Source organism: Trachemys scripta, chromosome 11, assembly GCF_013100865.1.
Source record: "Trachemys scripta elegans isolate TJP31775 chromosome 11, CAS_Tse_1.0, whole genome shotgun sequence".
NCBI lineage: Eukaryota > Metazoa > Chordata > Testudines > Emydidae > Trachemys > Trachemys scripta.
Window position 1 is genome coordinate 7610643 of NC_048308.1, and position 14965 is coordinate 7625607.

At 43.1% G+C, this 14965-nt stretch overlaps 1 protein-coding gene across 1 annotated transcript in view; it reads left to right on the plus strand.

The window, feature by feature from the left end:
* The window catches only part of GLI2 (GLI family zinc finger 2), a 249383-nt gene that overhangs the window by 191594 nt on the left and 42824 nt on the right, over positions 1-14965 (plus strand). Inside the window, exons 4-5 of the mRNA XM_034786212.1 lie at positions 2542-2744; positions 5162-5353. Of these exons, the coding sequence (XP_034642103.1) occupies positions 2542-2744; positions 5162-5353 (395 nt within the window). The remainder of the gene's footprint in view (positions 1-2541; positions 2745-5161; positions 5354-14965) is intronic.

A 14965-nucleotide genomic window follows, 5' to 3' on the forward strand; every position in this document is an offset into this window, starting at 1 on the left:
AGGAGAGTATTTAGAACAATATATATATATATTTTAAAAGACATTTTAATGTATTGCACATCAGCAAAAAGTGTTCAAACACTTGCAAGATTTACTAATTGATCAGAAAAACAATGACAAACACCCTCATAAATTGCTGAAAAAGGCTGTAAAGCTTGTGTTACTATTCTGTGTGGCTTTGTGGATATCCAAGTATTATAAATAAATAAAAAGGCACCTGAACTGTTGACAGTATAGGGTGAAATCTGTATCTTGAGGTTCAGGTGGCATGTTCTAAGCCACTCAGAGAGCTTCACTCTTGTGGCTACATACACATGCAGAGAGACCGATGCGCGCACACACACAATCGTGGGAATACTTAAATATTCTTATGTAGCTTCCTGCACAAAACGTGCTACCACTGCCAGTGCTTAAACCAATGCCACTGAGTTCAGCCTTTGTTCCAGCCACTCTCTCATCTCCTGTCATTCACCCTCGTAGATTCTTTATGCTGATAATTCTGCATTACTCCACTACTCCTTTGTACCCTTTTCCTGCCAGCAGCTTCTCTCATGCTGCCAAGACTCTGATCCCATACCTCATAAAATCATGCTTCAGAATCATCCTCAAAACCCATCATCGGACATGCTCCACCCCCCCCTCCCCTTTCCACAGCAACCCTCATTAGATCTAAATCTAATTTAAAAGGGATCTAACATGATATAGACCCCTCTCTTTCCTCTTTGTCTAGTGTTACTTCGCTCTGTTTCCTGTATGTAGCTAAGACTGTAAACTACTCAGGACAGGGACTACATTTGTTTTCTCTGCACCCAGTGCTACTCGTACCTGTGGCACCATAAATAACACATGCCACCAGTTCCCTCTCCTGGTGCTATAGGCTTTTTTTGGCGGAACTCCCTTTGCAGGTTTATGAAGGGGCTGAACATTAGGGCTGAGTCAAGACTCACATAATACAGATCCTGTGTTTCTCCCCAAGCGATAGGAAGGATGAAGGCTGTATGGTAGATTGCGCATGCATTATTGTCACTGGATTATTTAATAAGGATTGGAAGATATGATGGAATAAACACCTGAGACCTCACTACACTACATCTTTCACCTTTGCTACTGCTGGTGGAGCTGCTCCAGGGTTGAAATACAGGTCTGATTTTTTTTTTCTTAGTGTAGACATGTCCAGATACCTAAACCTGCAGCATTTAGTGAGTCCTTCCTCAGGTCAAATGCTCACTTTAATGGAGACTTTGCCTAAGCAGAGACAGAGGGATTTAGCACTAAGGAGGCTAGAACCAGAACACACATGATGAAATCTGACCTTAACATTTGCCCTCGAAAACTTAAAACAAACCTTCCAGTATGGTTTGAAAAAGTTTTGATTGACTTCTGCAAGTGAGGTTATTTAGTCAGAGGGCGGCTAAGGGACTTGCCCCAGGTCACTCAATTCAGTGGCAGGGTGTGGGATAGAATGCAGGAATGCTGGCTTTCCCTTCCTTGCTTTAATCACTTGGCTATCCTCCCTCCCAAACTTCCTTCACTTCTAGACATTGCAAAGGCAGCAGCTGCTAACCCCTGGGAGGTGCAGGTTCCTATCTGAGGCAGTCTCCTAGTAAAATGGGCAGCTCAAAGAACTGTAAAAGAGCAAATAGGGATTCAAGGCCTGCTCACAACAGACCAAGAAATACAGCTCATCCGGTGGCTCACCTTCATGACCATAAATGTGGCGAGTGTCTGTAGCTTTTACATCCCTTTCTTGTCTAGCTCCTCTGCCTGAAACTTAGATTCACTACTTCTAGTGGCTTTAGCAGTTTGTTCCAAGCTTTGAGCACAGAAATTCTGCCTGACTTGCTGGCAAGCATATACCTCTCCTGAGCTCCAGCTGACAAAGTCTCTTGTCTCTTTCTCTCTAGTTTTGACAAGTCCATGGTCTCACTATGAGCAGGTTTAGAAGAGAACAAAGGTTCCTTTCCCCTCCCCCTTCCTGCAGGGAAGTGGCGACGGACACTTTATCTTTTCTCTCTAAAGTTCATAGCGGAACTTGTAAAGAATAATTCTACCACCTTGCACTTGCATAGCACCTGTTCTCCAAAGATCTCAGTGCATGTATCCATGCGAGGTCAGTACTGTAGCAAACCGGTGGCCAACTAGGGCATCATATATGTCACTGTGCTGCATACCGTGGACACAGTGAATTTCACAATAATTTATCTCTGAGCCTTTTGCTCCAAGACCAGTTGAGACAGAGGAGATTCTTCAACCACTATTAGTAGCATCAGACATAGACATAGAATAGAGCAATTCTGATGCTCTCCAACAGATGGCAGTGGTACATATATGCACAGTTTATATCTATTTTATAGAAGGGCAAACTAAGGTGCAAACAAATTGAAATGACTTGCCTAGGTTCACACAGTGAGTCAGAGCTGGGAATAGAACCCAGGAGTCCTGTTCTCCAAACACGTGCTCTGGCTTAAAGAAAAAATGCACAAAGAGGTGCTAATGAAATTGAAGACCAATTCACGGTATGTTTTTCTGTTTCCTTCACAGGCCTCCTACCCTCAGTGGCAGCCCCGTTATCTCCGACATCTCCCTTATTCGCCTTTCTCCTCACCCAGCAGGACCTGGTGAATCGCCTTTCAACCCCCCTCACCCATACATGAACCCCCATATGGAACATTACCTCCGCACCGTGCACAGCAGTCCCACTCTCTCCATGATCTCTGCTGCCAGAGGCCTCAGCCCTGCTGATGGTAAGCGCATTGCTGTCCTGACACTGAGTGTGAGGGTTTAAAACTGTAGCTGCAGTACAGGCTATCAAGTGGCTGACATGAAAATGAGTTGTGCAGTTCTTAGATCGACTGTTGTTGAAATAGGCCTTCTCCCAGCCGTTGGCATGGGCTGGCACCCAGGTTGGCAGTCTCCACAGAGAGGGCAGAAAATGAATGCGCATGGCAACGCTTAGGCCTAGACGTGGTCTCTGGGGGTCAAGGTTGAAGCATGTAGCCAACGGTGCTGGAGGAGTTTGCTCTACTGCTACTTGTGCTGTAGCTATTTGGAGCTCTGGCACTTTTCACCAGCACTACATTCACTATACCCCAAGGATCTACAGCTGCAAAGGATCTACAGCTGCTCTCTGAAGTGGGGAGCTGTTGTTTTTTCCCTCGTCTGTAACTACACATTTGTTTTGCATCATTGCATTGACAAACCAGAGCGTGAGAAGAGCTGTTACTGTTGGATTCTCTTATAAATATTTTGCTTAAAATTATGTACCCTTTTCCTCCAGTCTCTGCTCTTTTGAGCTTCGCTGGCAGTGGGTCCCCACAGGGACCCCGGCAGTCCTGTGACAGGGCCGCAGCTGTGCAAAGTGTTTGTTGTGTCTTTGCTTTTTACACAACACTAAGAATATGAGGAAACATCTTGGACACAGTTGGATTCCAAATAACCACATTTACTAACTATATACAAACACACAAGGCCTCACTACGGATATACGCTGCTGCTCAGTTGGGTTCTTGTGGCGTCTGCGATAGAAGACAGCAGGGAGGGCTCACTAGGGGACTAAAAAACTACTTAAAGGGCTACTACCCAGTTCCTATATACTACAGTGTTTCTGCATGATGCTAGCCTTTCTCATGTGATGGGTGCCCTAGTGTAGTGGGGAGAGGCCACCTGACCCCTCCTTCCTCATTATTTCTGCCTCCCCCTGACCCCCAATGAGTAATCCCCGCAGAATAGTCCTTGCCCAAGTAAAGGGGATGTGAAAACCTGTGCATGGTGCATAGAGTCTAGATGCAGGCTGTATTCAGTACAGTTCCTACCTTCCCCATCTCAGTGAGCTGAGGCATCACACAGGCTTACGGAGTGATTGATAATGTTAAACGCTGTATATTTGAGGTAGGAGAGGGGAGGAAATGAAAAAGGGGAGGCGCTTCAGTAAAGAATTTCAGAAAACACTGAAATACAGGTGTACCCTTTTGAAAGCATAGATAGATATGGAGCCCAATATGTAACGCTGGAGCTGCAGCAATGTATGGCAGTAGAGAATTTGGCCACTATATCTATATATCATTCAGTACAGCGTCTCATTTGAGTTGCAGAGGAGTACATCAGGAGTATCTCCATAAGAAATCAATATAAAAAGTGTGTCTGTGAAGTCAAAATTGGACCTTGTACGTATCTACATAGAGAGGAAGGATGGGCCAGTGTTTAGGGTGCAAGGCTTCTGGGTTCAGTTTCCTGCCCCAATGCAGACTTTCTGTGACCTTGGGGAAGTCACTTAGTCTTTCAGTGCTTGAGTTCCCTGTATGTAAAATGAGAAGAATAGCACTTTCCTACCTCACAGCAGTGTGGTGAGGATATATCTATCAAAAGACTGGGAAGTGTTTAGATGCTGCAGTAACTGAGGGCCACGTAAATAGCTTGGATAGATACAGGCACATGCATACCTTAAAATGTGGCTCTTCTGTTCCTGTTAATTAGGTTTTGCTCACCCGAGCAAGTGTTAAGATTCCAAACCTCCGCTCTCAGCATACAGCAGAGAGGTTTTATTGCTCATGTATTTTTTTTTTCCACTGCCTTGCAAAGTGAGTTTCATTATTTGGCATTTTAAAAGAGGCATTGTGTTGGGGGTTTTTTAGGCCATGGTAAATAAGTTAATGGAGAGCTGGTGGGGAGGCAGGTTTGAAAAATTACAGCGGGAAGAAAGTGAGTGTAATTGGCTTTGGCAGCCAAAATGGCTTTACACTGCCAGACACTAAACCTAGCTCTCCGCATTAGATCTCGGCTTTAATTTCCTTGCGCTGTGGTTGTTAACTGGACTCTACTTGTCTTTTTTTTTGCTAATAGGCACCAAAGTTGATGCTGACAGCGTTTTTGCTGTGGGCTGGTCAGGCCTTCCAGACCCCTCCCTGCAGTGAATTTTGTTTTCATGTGGAAGGATTATTAGAAGGGGGAATGAGAGATTGTTTATAAATTTGCGGAAATGGAAGAATGCGGAGGCCCCTTTTGTCCACAGAAACACGCCCAAACGCACGTCACTAAAGCACCAAACTGAGTCGTAACAAGAGGGCTTGGGGGTTCTGAGGCAGACTGTAATGTCAGCTCTGGAGTTTTACTTACTGTGAGAACATTTTCCCCATGTTTGTCTCCTCACTCTCTGCCTCTACAGTGGCTCATGAGCATCTAAAAGAGAGAGGCCTCTTTGGTTTGCCGCCTCCCCCTCCAGGAGCCAACCCTGCCGACTACTATCACCAGATGACGCTCATGGCCAGCCATCCGAATCCTTATGGGGACCTCCTGATGCAGAGTGGGGGAGCAGCTAGCACGGCGCATCTTCATGATTACCTCAGCCCTGTAGATGGTGAGTAGGGAATGTGCCTACCCCTCGCTTGGGGGCAGCTCACAGAGGGTTCCTCTGGGGGAAGTTTACTCGAGCCTAGAGAATTGTTCTCCATGTGGATGAAAGCAGATGTTATTGTGTGTGGTTTCTCTGTGTTGTTAAAGAACATCAAAGCTGCACTATAATTACTGATTTAAAAAGCTGAGTTTAAAAAGTTTATCCATATATAAAAAACAATCATGACCATTTGGAGAGGCACCTTGGCTGCTAAATACATGGGAGTCAACATGGTGTTAGTGCACTGGCCTGGGCTCTATCCCTGCTCTGCCAGTGACCTGCAGTGTGATGTCAGACAAGCCACTTCACCTCTTTGTGCCTCTGTTTCCTTTCCCACCTTGTCTGTCTTTTTTGTTTAGACTGTAAACTTTTGGGAGCACAGGCTGCCTTTCATTATGTGTTACACAGTGCCGAGTGCAAGGGGACTTTAATCTTGGTTGGAGCCTTTAGAGCCTATGGTAATGTAAAGTCCCAGACAAAAACTATGTTAAAATGGAATTAAGGTTGAAAGTACATGGTAAAAATCATTACAGGGGTGTTGTAACTGTCCCCAAATCAGACATTCTAAACCCAGAAAATTCAGAGTTAAGGTTACACTGAAAAGAAATAAAATCATGTTAAGGTATGAAAATGTAGCGTGAGCACCCACGGCTCTGCCCTATAGCGAATCCATCCATGTTATAACCTCACAATTATGGTTCATGCTGTAGTTTCAGATTAGATTACACTGATTTTTAAAGATGTAAGATTTTTTCCCCTAATGGTGTCTCACTCCATGAAAGACAATGGGGGGATGCATAGGCAGCACTGAGGGTATGATGTGGCCTATGGAATGTTTGTTAGAGGTGCTGATGCACAAGGAAAGAACCCAGCATGACTCTCTGATCCCATGCTTCTGATTGGCTCATGGATTAGTTCAGGCATTGAAACTGAGGGTCTGTCTCGATCCATTACTGCTTTAGAGATTCTACTTTTGACCTTTCAGACTTAAAGACTTTGAGGTGTCATTGCTTTATAACTGACTTCTTTTTGCACTGAGGCTGCAGTGATAAAAGCTAATCTAAATTTCTAAATAAAAACAATTTGTAAATAAAAACTTTGAAGCTGTTTTCTGCCATCAACAATTAGATTCACCAAGGACCAGGATTCTAAGGGTATGTCTACATTGCAATCATCAGGTGTGACATAACCCAAGCTAGCTTTAATCTGGCTATCTTGGGGACCAATAGCAGCGAAGCTGCAGCATCACAGGCATCAGATGGGCCAGCCACCCAAGTATTTACCCATAGTTCTGGGTGGGCTTGTACAGCCTATGCTGAAGCCCATGATGTCACGGCTTCACTCTCCAGTAGCCAAGCCTAATGTACTTACTCAAGTAGATTAAAGCTAGCTCAGGTATGAGTATGCGAGCTGAAATCACAACCCATGATTACAGTGTAGCTATACTATATGTAAAATCCTGCTCTTTTCTCTCCAGTACTGTTCTGCCCTTCCCCACAACCACAGCCCTCAGGCGCAAAACTTAGACAGGGTGTTTTGTTAAAAAGAAAAACAGGTGGTCAGTAATAATTTCCTCATGGTCTTGCCTGTTAAGGGTTAACCTCTGTGGGTGCAAGGGGGCACCTCTGAGGCCTGGTCTATACTTGGGTAGGGGGGCGGATTGACCTAAGATACGCAACTTCAGTTATGAGAATAGCGTAGCTGAATTCGACGTATCTTAGGTCGACTTACCTCGCATCTTCATGGCACGGGGTCAACTGCCGCCGCTCCCCCGTCAACTCCGCTTCCACCTCTCGCTGCAGTGGAGTACAGGAGTCGACGGCAGAGCGATCGGGGATCGATGTATCGTGTCTAAACGAGACAAGATAAATCGATCCCCGATAGATCGATCACTACCCGCCGATCTGGCGGGTAGTGTAGTCGTACCCTCAGTTTTCCTCTGCAGATCTTCTTAGGCTTCAAGGTCTGCATTTATTCCCTGGCCCTCCCGGCCTCGTCATAAGTGCATTTCTTGAATTGTGTTTTGTTTCAGTGACTTGCAGCAGCTCACTGAAGTGCCAGATAAATAGCTGGCTAGATAAACAAATATGGCTTTTGTAATACTAACACGTACTACTGACACTCAATGCACCATGGTCCTCGTCCTGTAGGATACTTAGTGTCCGTCTTTTATCTGAAAGTCATCTGGGATTTTCTGTTCTTCAGAAGGGTCTCTTCCTACCTGGCTTTTCCGAAGTAGCTCTGGAATAAATCATTTAACAAGGTCCCTAATTAGATGCAGCCACGTGTATGTCAGTATCACACAGGAGGGTTGAGTTTTGCCAAGCTCTAAAGACTGTGATCAGCATTATTTTGATCCTTTAAAAAAGCCTTCTTGATCACTGGATGGAAAGCCCATCTGTAAACTTTTGGATTCCATTAATGGAAACAAAGCTATTAAGCAATAGTGGAAATAAATGAAGACTTGAAGTGAAATTCCACAAGGCCAGTTTAAAGAAGAGCATGTCAAAAGCAGCAGGCCCCCCAAAAATCTGGGCTCCACATGTGGAGTTTTATCCATTAGTCTGGGATTTATTCTCTGATCATGTTCAGACAGTCTGATTTATCTTTCCTCCCTCCTTCCCCAGCAAAGCCACTAGCAGTGAGATTGGGTCTGGTTGTAAACTACAACCCTCGTTCAACAAAGGACTTCAGAACTTGCCTGAAGTCAATGGGACTTAAAAACATGCTTAAAATTAAGCCTTTGCTAAACAGGGATGGACTTAACCACATGCTTAATGCTTTACTAAATTGGGACCTACGCCCTATAAAAAGCGTTTGGCAATGGCTATATTACATAGTTCACGTTCTGCTGGCTGTAGCCTGTCTGATAACAGAGGCTTGGTTTCAGAGTTACACGCGATGAGGGAACTGCTAGTCACTAAAACCTGGAGTGAAGTGGCTTGTTCTGAAACCATGATTTGAGAAGCTGAAGCCACCACTCTGTTTTTTGTTTAACAGATTATTCCAATCATTTATTTTAAATAAGTGACCATATAAGTACCTAGGCGGATAGTTTAGTAATAAAACAGGATGTTCTTCTGATGCGTGAATATCAATAACACACATTAAATGCAGACATGTCATTGGAATAAAATGTTACATTCACAGAGCGCCTTTCCTTCCAAAAGATCCCCAGATTGCCTTAAAAACTTTACAAGAATCACTTCACCCTCCCCTGAAATGCAGCCAACTCTAGGGTGGAGCATAACAGCTGTTAAACACCACATGGCACAATAGGCTACAATAACACAAAGCTGCTGTGTTAAACGGGGGGAGGGGAGGAGTTTGGAAATGTACATTTGAAGCAGAAAACCTCTCCTGCTCTGGATACAGTAGCACACAGAGCAGGTACTCTGCTGGTGAGAGGAAATCTGAACATTTGCAGGCTCATTTGGAAGTGAGACAGCTGCCCGTGGTAGTTCTTTCATGCACTCTTGTCTGGGGCTTTAGTTAAAACTTGGGGGTGATTTCCAGATAACTAAGGGCTTGTCTACACTGGCATTTTTCGTCACCCCAATGTCGCTGTACTGAGGTGCAGCAAGAGTGTAGTCATCCTGCACTTGTGTGAACCTGCACTTTCACTGGTGCAGCTTTCCCCAGTTTCAAACCTTTGGTCACCCAGAAGGCCAGTGGCAGAGCTGGGAATAGAACCCAGGTCTGCTGAATAAAGATTGTAATAGTCATGGCTGGATGCAGAGCTTTTATTTAATGTCATTGCTTTTAATTGCATCTTACATAAAAATGCGATTTGACTGTCAGACTCTAAGTAAAGCCGACAACCCTTTTCTCCTGCCCAGAAAAAAATGTGCAGAACAGAGTGAGCCCAACGGCATCCCATATGTGCTTTATCTGGAATCCTCCTGAATTGTGGTTTCTAATGAATCCAATTTATATATTGAGGTTAGACCTTCTAAACAGTTACCTTGTGCACTGGAAATAGAAGAATGTGGCCTTTCAACAAGGATTGTAGGGAAGCATTAGAATTCCTTGAACTGTTAAGCCGTATAGGGCCCCAGGGAATGAAAAAGTAAGGGTCCCAGGATAGCACCTGGTACCTGAACAAATGTCCAGCATCTGCTGCAGTCAAAGGAAGATGTGTGATGCTGTAACAGAAGGAAAGAAGGGAATAAGGAACCAGTTATCCTGAGACTGTTTTTGGCTGGCTGCTGCTTATTGATAAGGGAATTGTCTTATGTCAAGCACAAACACCTTTTTATGATGCTGTTACTGCCTCTGGATTTAATTTGATAACCTGGGGGGGATACTTCTGTGCCCTGTGAATAGAATTTTCTTTCCCTTTTTTCATTTTTATTTTATTTTATTTTATTTTTTGCAATCAGCTCATTAGAGTGCTGGCTTCAATAAGACTATATTGTTTTTGGATGAAGAAACACCGAAGAAGCACCAATTGCGTCTGTGATTTGGAAGGGAGGGAGTGTACAATGTCTGTATATCATGTACATTATGTGGCTGCCTCTGGATAAATTGATTCTTCAAGTTCTTTGTCCACCACTTAGATTGCGGCACAAAGTTATCTTTAAAGATGCAGTCTGAAGTTCTGGTACATGCAGTCAATCACAGTGCTTGGAGGAGTTCATTTCTAGGGTCAGTTCAGGAAGACAGTTAGATATTCCCAGGCACATTAATACATAAAGGACTTCACACTGATCACCATGTATCTATGTTAAGCTGGGATGTGTTGTTCCCATTTCCAATGCTGCAAAGAGAACTTAAGTCCTTCTTTATGAAAATTCCTTCCTGTCCTGTCCGTATAATATCCCCAAACAGTGTGTGTGTGTGTGTGTGTGTGTGTGTGTGTGTGTGTGCATGTGTGTGAGAGAGAGAAATTGTCAGAGTTATGAGATTGAACCTTAAACTGAGACTGAACCTAAAACTTGTCTCTGACATTTCTTTCTTGGGACAGTCTACATTTGGGAAGAAATTCCAGATTTGTGGATAAAGGAGGAAACTGACGTATGTGATAAATTGCAGCACCATGTAATAAACTGCCAAAGAAATATTTCCTTCTTTACTCACGAATCTTGAATTTCCTTCCAGAGTTAGATTGGCCCAATGCCTAGGATGGGACAGTATTTAATCCTGTACCAGTGAGAACTTTAAGATCCAGTCTTAGAACGCTGCTAATCTACAAATGGGATATGTATACCTTTTGGAAAGGGGAGAGTCACCGCTTTCAAGTGGGATACAAAGCACTTGGTTTTAGCCCTTGAAGATTCTGAGACATCTGATTTTCATGTCATTTTAAAGGCAGTTTGTATGTACCAAAAAGCTATTTCAGGTCATTTTTAAAGGCTTAAATATGTGAGTTATATTTATTCTCTAATCTCTAGAGTTGGGCTCATAATAACTGGGCTTTCTGGCTATATGTGTAGGGGGGATATGAAAAGTAGACCCAACGAGTTCTTGTTAAAACACTCTAAAACATTCTTAAAATAGATTTGTGTACAACATGTAGTACAGCCTGGGGGCTGTCTACCAAAGAAAATAGAAAAGAGCATAAACTCTGGAAAGTCACATGTAGATGTATAGTTAGGCATGCCAAATAAGAATCTGAAGAATAGCTAGCAAAAGACACAAAAAGTAACAGCAAAAATATCTTATGTACATCAGAAGCAGGAAACCTGCCACACTATCAGTGGGGTCACTGGATGATTGAGGTGCTAATGGAGCACTCAAGGAAGACAAAGCCATTGCCAAGAATTTTTGCATTTGGTCTTCCCTGCAGAGGATGTGAGTGAGATTCTCACACCTGAGCTATTCTTTCTATGTGACAAATCTGAGGAACTGCCTCAGATTGAGGTGTCAGTAGAAGAAGTTTTGGAACAAACTGAAAAGTTAAACATTAATATGTTACCAGGACCAGGTGGAATTCACCTGAGTTCTGAAGGAACTCAAATAGGAAATTGCAGAACTATTAACTGTGGTATGGAAACTATCACTTAAATCAGCCTCTGTACCAGATGACTGGAGGATAGCTAATGTGATGCCGATTTTTTAAAAAGTTTCCAGAGGCCATTCTGGCAATTACAGGCCAGTAAGCCTAACTTCAGTACCAGAAAACTTGGTTGAAACTATAGTACTCATTGATGAACATGATATGTTGGGGAAGAGTCAACATGGCTTTCGTAAAGTGAAATCATGCCTCACAATCTATTAGAATTCTTTGAGGTATCAAGAAACGTGAACAAGGATGATCCAGTGGATATAGTGTACTTGGACTTTCAAAAAGCCTTTGACAAAGTCCCTCACCAAAGGCACTTAAGCAAAGTAAGTAATGCTGAGAGAAGAAGGAAGGTCCTCCCATGGATCAGTAACTAGTTAAAAGATAGGAAACAAAGGGTAGGAATAAACAGTCTTCACAGTGAAGAGAGATAAATAATGGCATCCCCAAGGGTCTATATTGGGACCAAGGCTATTCAACATATTCATAAATGATCTGGAAAAAGGAGTAAACAGAGAGGTAGCAAAGTTTGCAGGTGATACAAAATTACGATAGTTAAGTCCAAGGTAAATTGAGAAGCGTTACAAAGGGATCTTGCAAAACTGGGTAACTGGGCAAGAAAATGGTAGATGAAATTCAATGTTGATAAATGCAAAATAATGCATTTATTATGGAAAACATAATCCCAACTATACATACAAAATAATGGGGTCTAAATTAGCTGTTACCACTGAAGAAAGAGATCTTGGAGTCATTGTGGGTAAGTCTCTGAAAACATCCACTCAATGTGCAGTGGCAGTCAAAAAAGTTAACAGAATGTTAGGAACTATTAGAAAAGGGATAAATAATAAGAAAGAAAATACCATAATGCTAGTATATAAAACCATGGTACACCTATACCTTGAACATTGCATGCAGTTCTGGTTGCCCCATCTCAAAAAAGATATATTAGAATTGGGGAAAAAGTACAGAGAAGGACAACAAAAATTATTAGGGATATTGAACAACTTCCCTATGAGGAGACATTAAAAAGACTAACAGGAGTACTTGTGGCACCTTAGAGACTAACAAATTTATTAGAGCATAAGCTTTCGTGGGCTACAGCCCACTTCTTCGGATGCATATCATATTAAAAAGACTGGGACTGTTCAGTTTAGAAAAGAGAAAAGGGAAGATATGATAGAGGTCTATACAATCATTAATGATGTGGAGAAAGTGAAAAAGCAAATGTTATTTACACCTTCACTTAACACAAGAACCAGGGGTCACCCTGTTAAATTAAGAGGCAGCAGGTTTACAACAAAGAAAAAGAAGTACGTCACACAACGCACAGTGAACCCGTGGAACTCATTGCAAGGGGATGTTGTGAAGGCCAAAAGTAATACTGGGTTCAAAAAAGAACTAGATTAGTTCATGGAGGAAAGGTCCATTGATGGCTATTAGCCAACATGGTCACAGACACATCCACACTCTGGGCGTCCCTAAACCTCTCACTGTCTGATGCTGGAACTGGACGACAGGGGATGGATCATTTGATAATTGCCTGTTCTGTTCATTGCCTCTGAAGCATCTGGCACTGGCCACTGTTAGAAGACAAGATACTAAGCTAAATGGACCATTGGTCTGACCCAGTGTGGCCATTCTTATGTTCTTAGGGAGTGAAGTAAAGTTTGTATTGATCTTATGTGGGATGCCCTCCACAATTCCCACATCAAGGGTCCATAGTTAAGGGTGCAACTTCTAGTTTAAACCCCACGCCCATTCCATTCTAAACCCGCATTTTGAATCTTCTGAATTTGGGGGTGAAGGATGGGGGGAATTCTTTTGGCTTAACATTTTCTGTTCTTCACTATCAGAAATATATATATATTCCAGGTTGAAGCATTCTAGAGTTCCAAGGTAGATGTAATGGAGATATCCCATCTCCTAGAACTGGAAGGGACCTTGAAAGGTCATCGAGTCCAGCCCCCTGCCTTCACTAGCAGTAATAAAGTCTTTCTAACTTTAACAAAAACTGAGTTCATCATTCTCGCGCACTTCGGGCCTGATCTTGAGAGGTGTTGAGCACCTTTAATTCTAAGCACTAATCAGGATCAGGCCATGAGCATTTTTTGTTTGTTTGTTTTAAAAAATTAGTGCATTGTGAGTTTTGAGGAGGGAAATTAAATGAAAAATAAAGGCCAAAATTTTCCAACCTGTGTGCCTAACGATAGGCTGCTAAATCCATATTTAGTCCCTGATCCAAAATCCATCAAGGTCAGTGGAAAGACTCCCGTTGACTTTAATGGGCTTTAGCTAGAGCTGAAATAGAAGTGGTAGAAGACGCTCTAGTTCCGCTGCCCCGACACAGGAGGGACAGGGGCAGGGCCGGCTCCAGGGTTTTGGCCGCCCCAAGCAGCCCAAAAAAAAAAGCCGCAATCGCGATCGTGATCTGCGGCGGCAATTCAGCGGGAGGTCCTTTGCTCCCAGCGGGAGTGAGGGACCGTCCGCCGAATACCTGGACGTGCCGCCCCTCTCCGGAGCGGCCGCCCCAAGCACCTGCTTGCCAGGCTGGTGCCTGGAGCCAGCCCTGGACAGTGGGTTTTCTTAAAGGAACAAGACCACCCCTGCTAGGAATACTATGTACTAAGTTGAGTGAGAGTGTTACCTACTGACTAGAGCAGGCAATTGGGTGTCACATCTCTTGGGATAATCTTGCTTTGCCAATGGCAGTCTGGTCTTCGGAATGTCACTTTTTAGTACAGCTGAGTGGGAAATGTTTTTCCCCCTCCTCGTGAGAATTTTTGAGAGTTTGACACGGGGTATCATGAGGCTTAATTAGTATCTGGAAAGTTCCTAGAAATTTGCCTTAGAAAGGTGTCCTGAGGACATGTTGGACCTTTAGCCCAGGGAAGTCGAGGCTTGTGCTTTACATCTAGAAGTCCTAAGTTCAACTTCCACAGACAAACCTGACCACGGTGTCTCTTCATTGTTATTTGTCTTGCTGTTTATCATCTAATAATAGTGTGTGGCACCGTAAGGGATTAAGTCAGGCCAATAGTAGTATTCTATTCTATACTATATAGGTTTTTATACCATGCTCATCCCTGTAGTACCTGAGTGATTTCCCATAGTGCAATGTGAATACATATCTGTCATGTGTTTTTGGTTTTCGAATCCTCTCCCCAGAAGGAGAAGCATGTGGAGTGAAGTGGCTTGTTTCGGTAGCGTGTGTGTGTTGTTTTGTTGTTGTTTTTGTAGTTAAACAGGCCTGTTGATATGTGTTTCTATAAGCAAAGGCAAGGTCAAAGAAATGTGCTTTGCACTTGGAGTGGAAAGTGATGCAGGTTAGAGTTATTAACAATGTCCATGATGCTAATAATTACCTGCTTTGGATAATTATCATAGATATAGTTTTCTCCTCCGGGTGCTACTGCTTATTTTCTATGTAGTAAAACAAACTTTATATTCCCTAGCCACCTTCCTTCTTGGGTACTTTGTGTTGCTATCCGCACTGGAAGAGGAATCATTCGTGTGTAACATGATTTGAGGTCAAAGCTAAGTGTGAAAACCCCTAATATCAGAGAGACCCT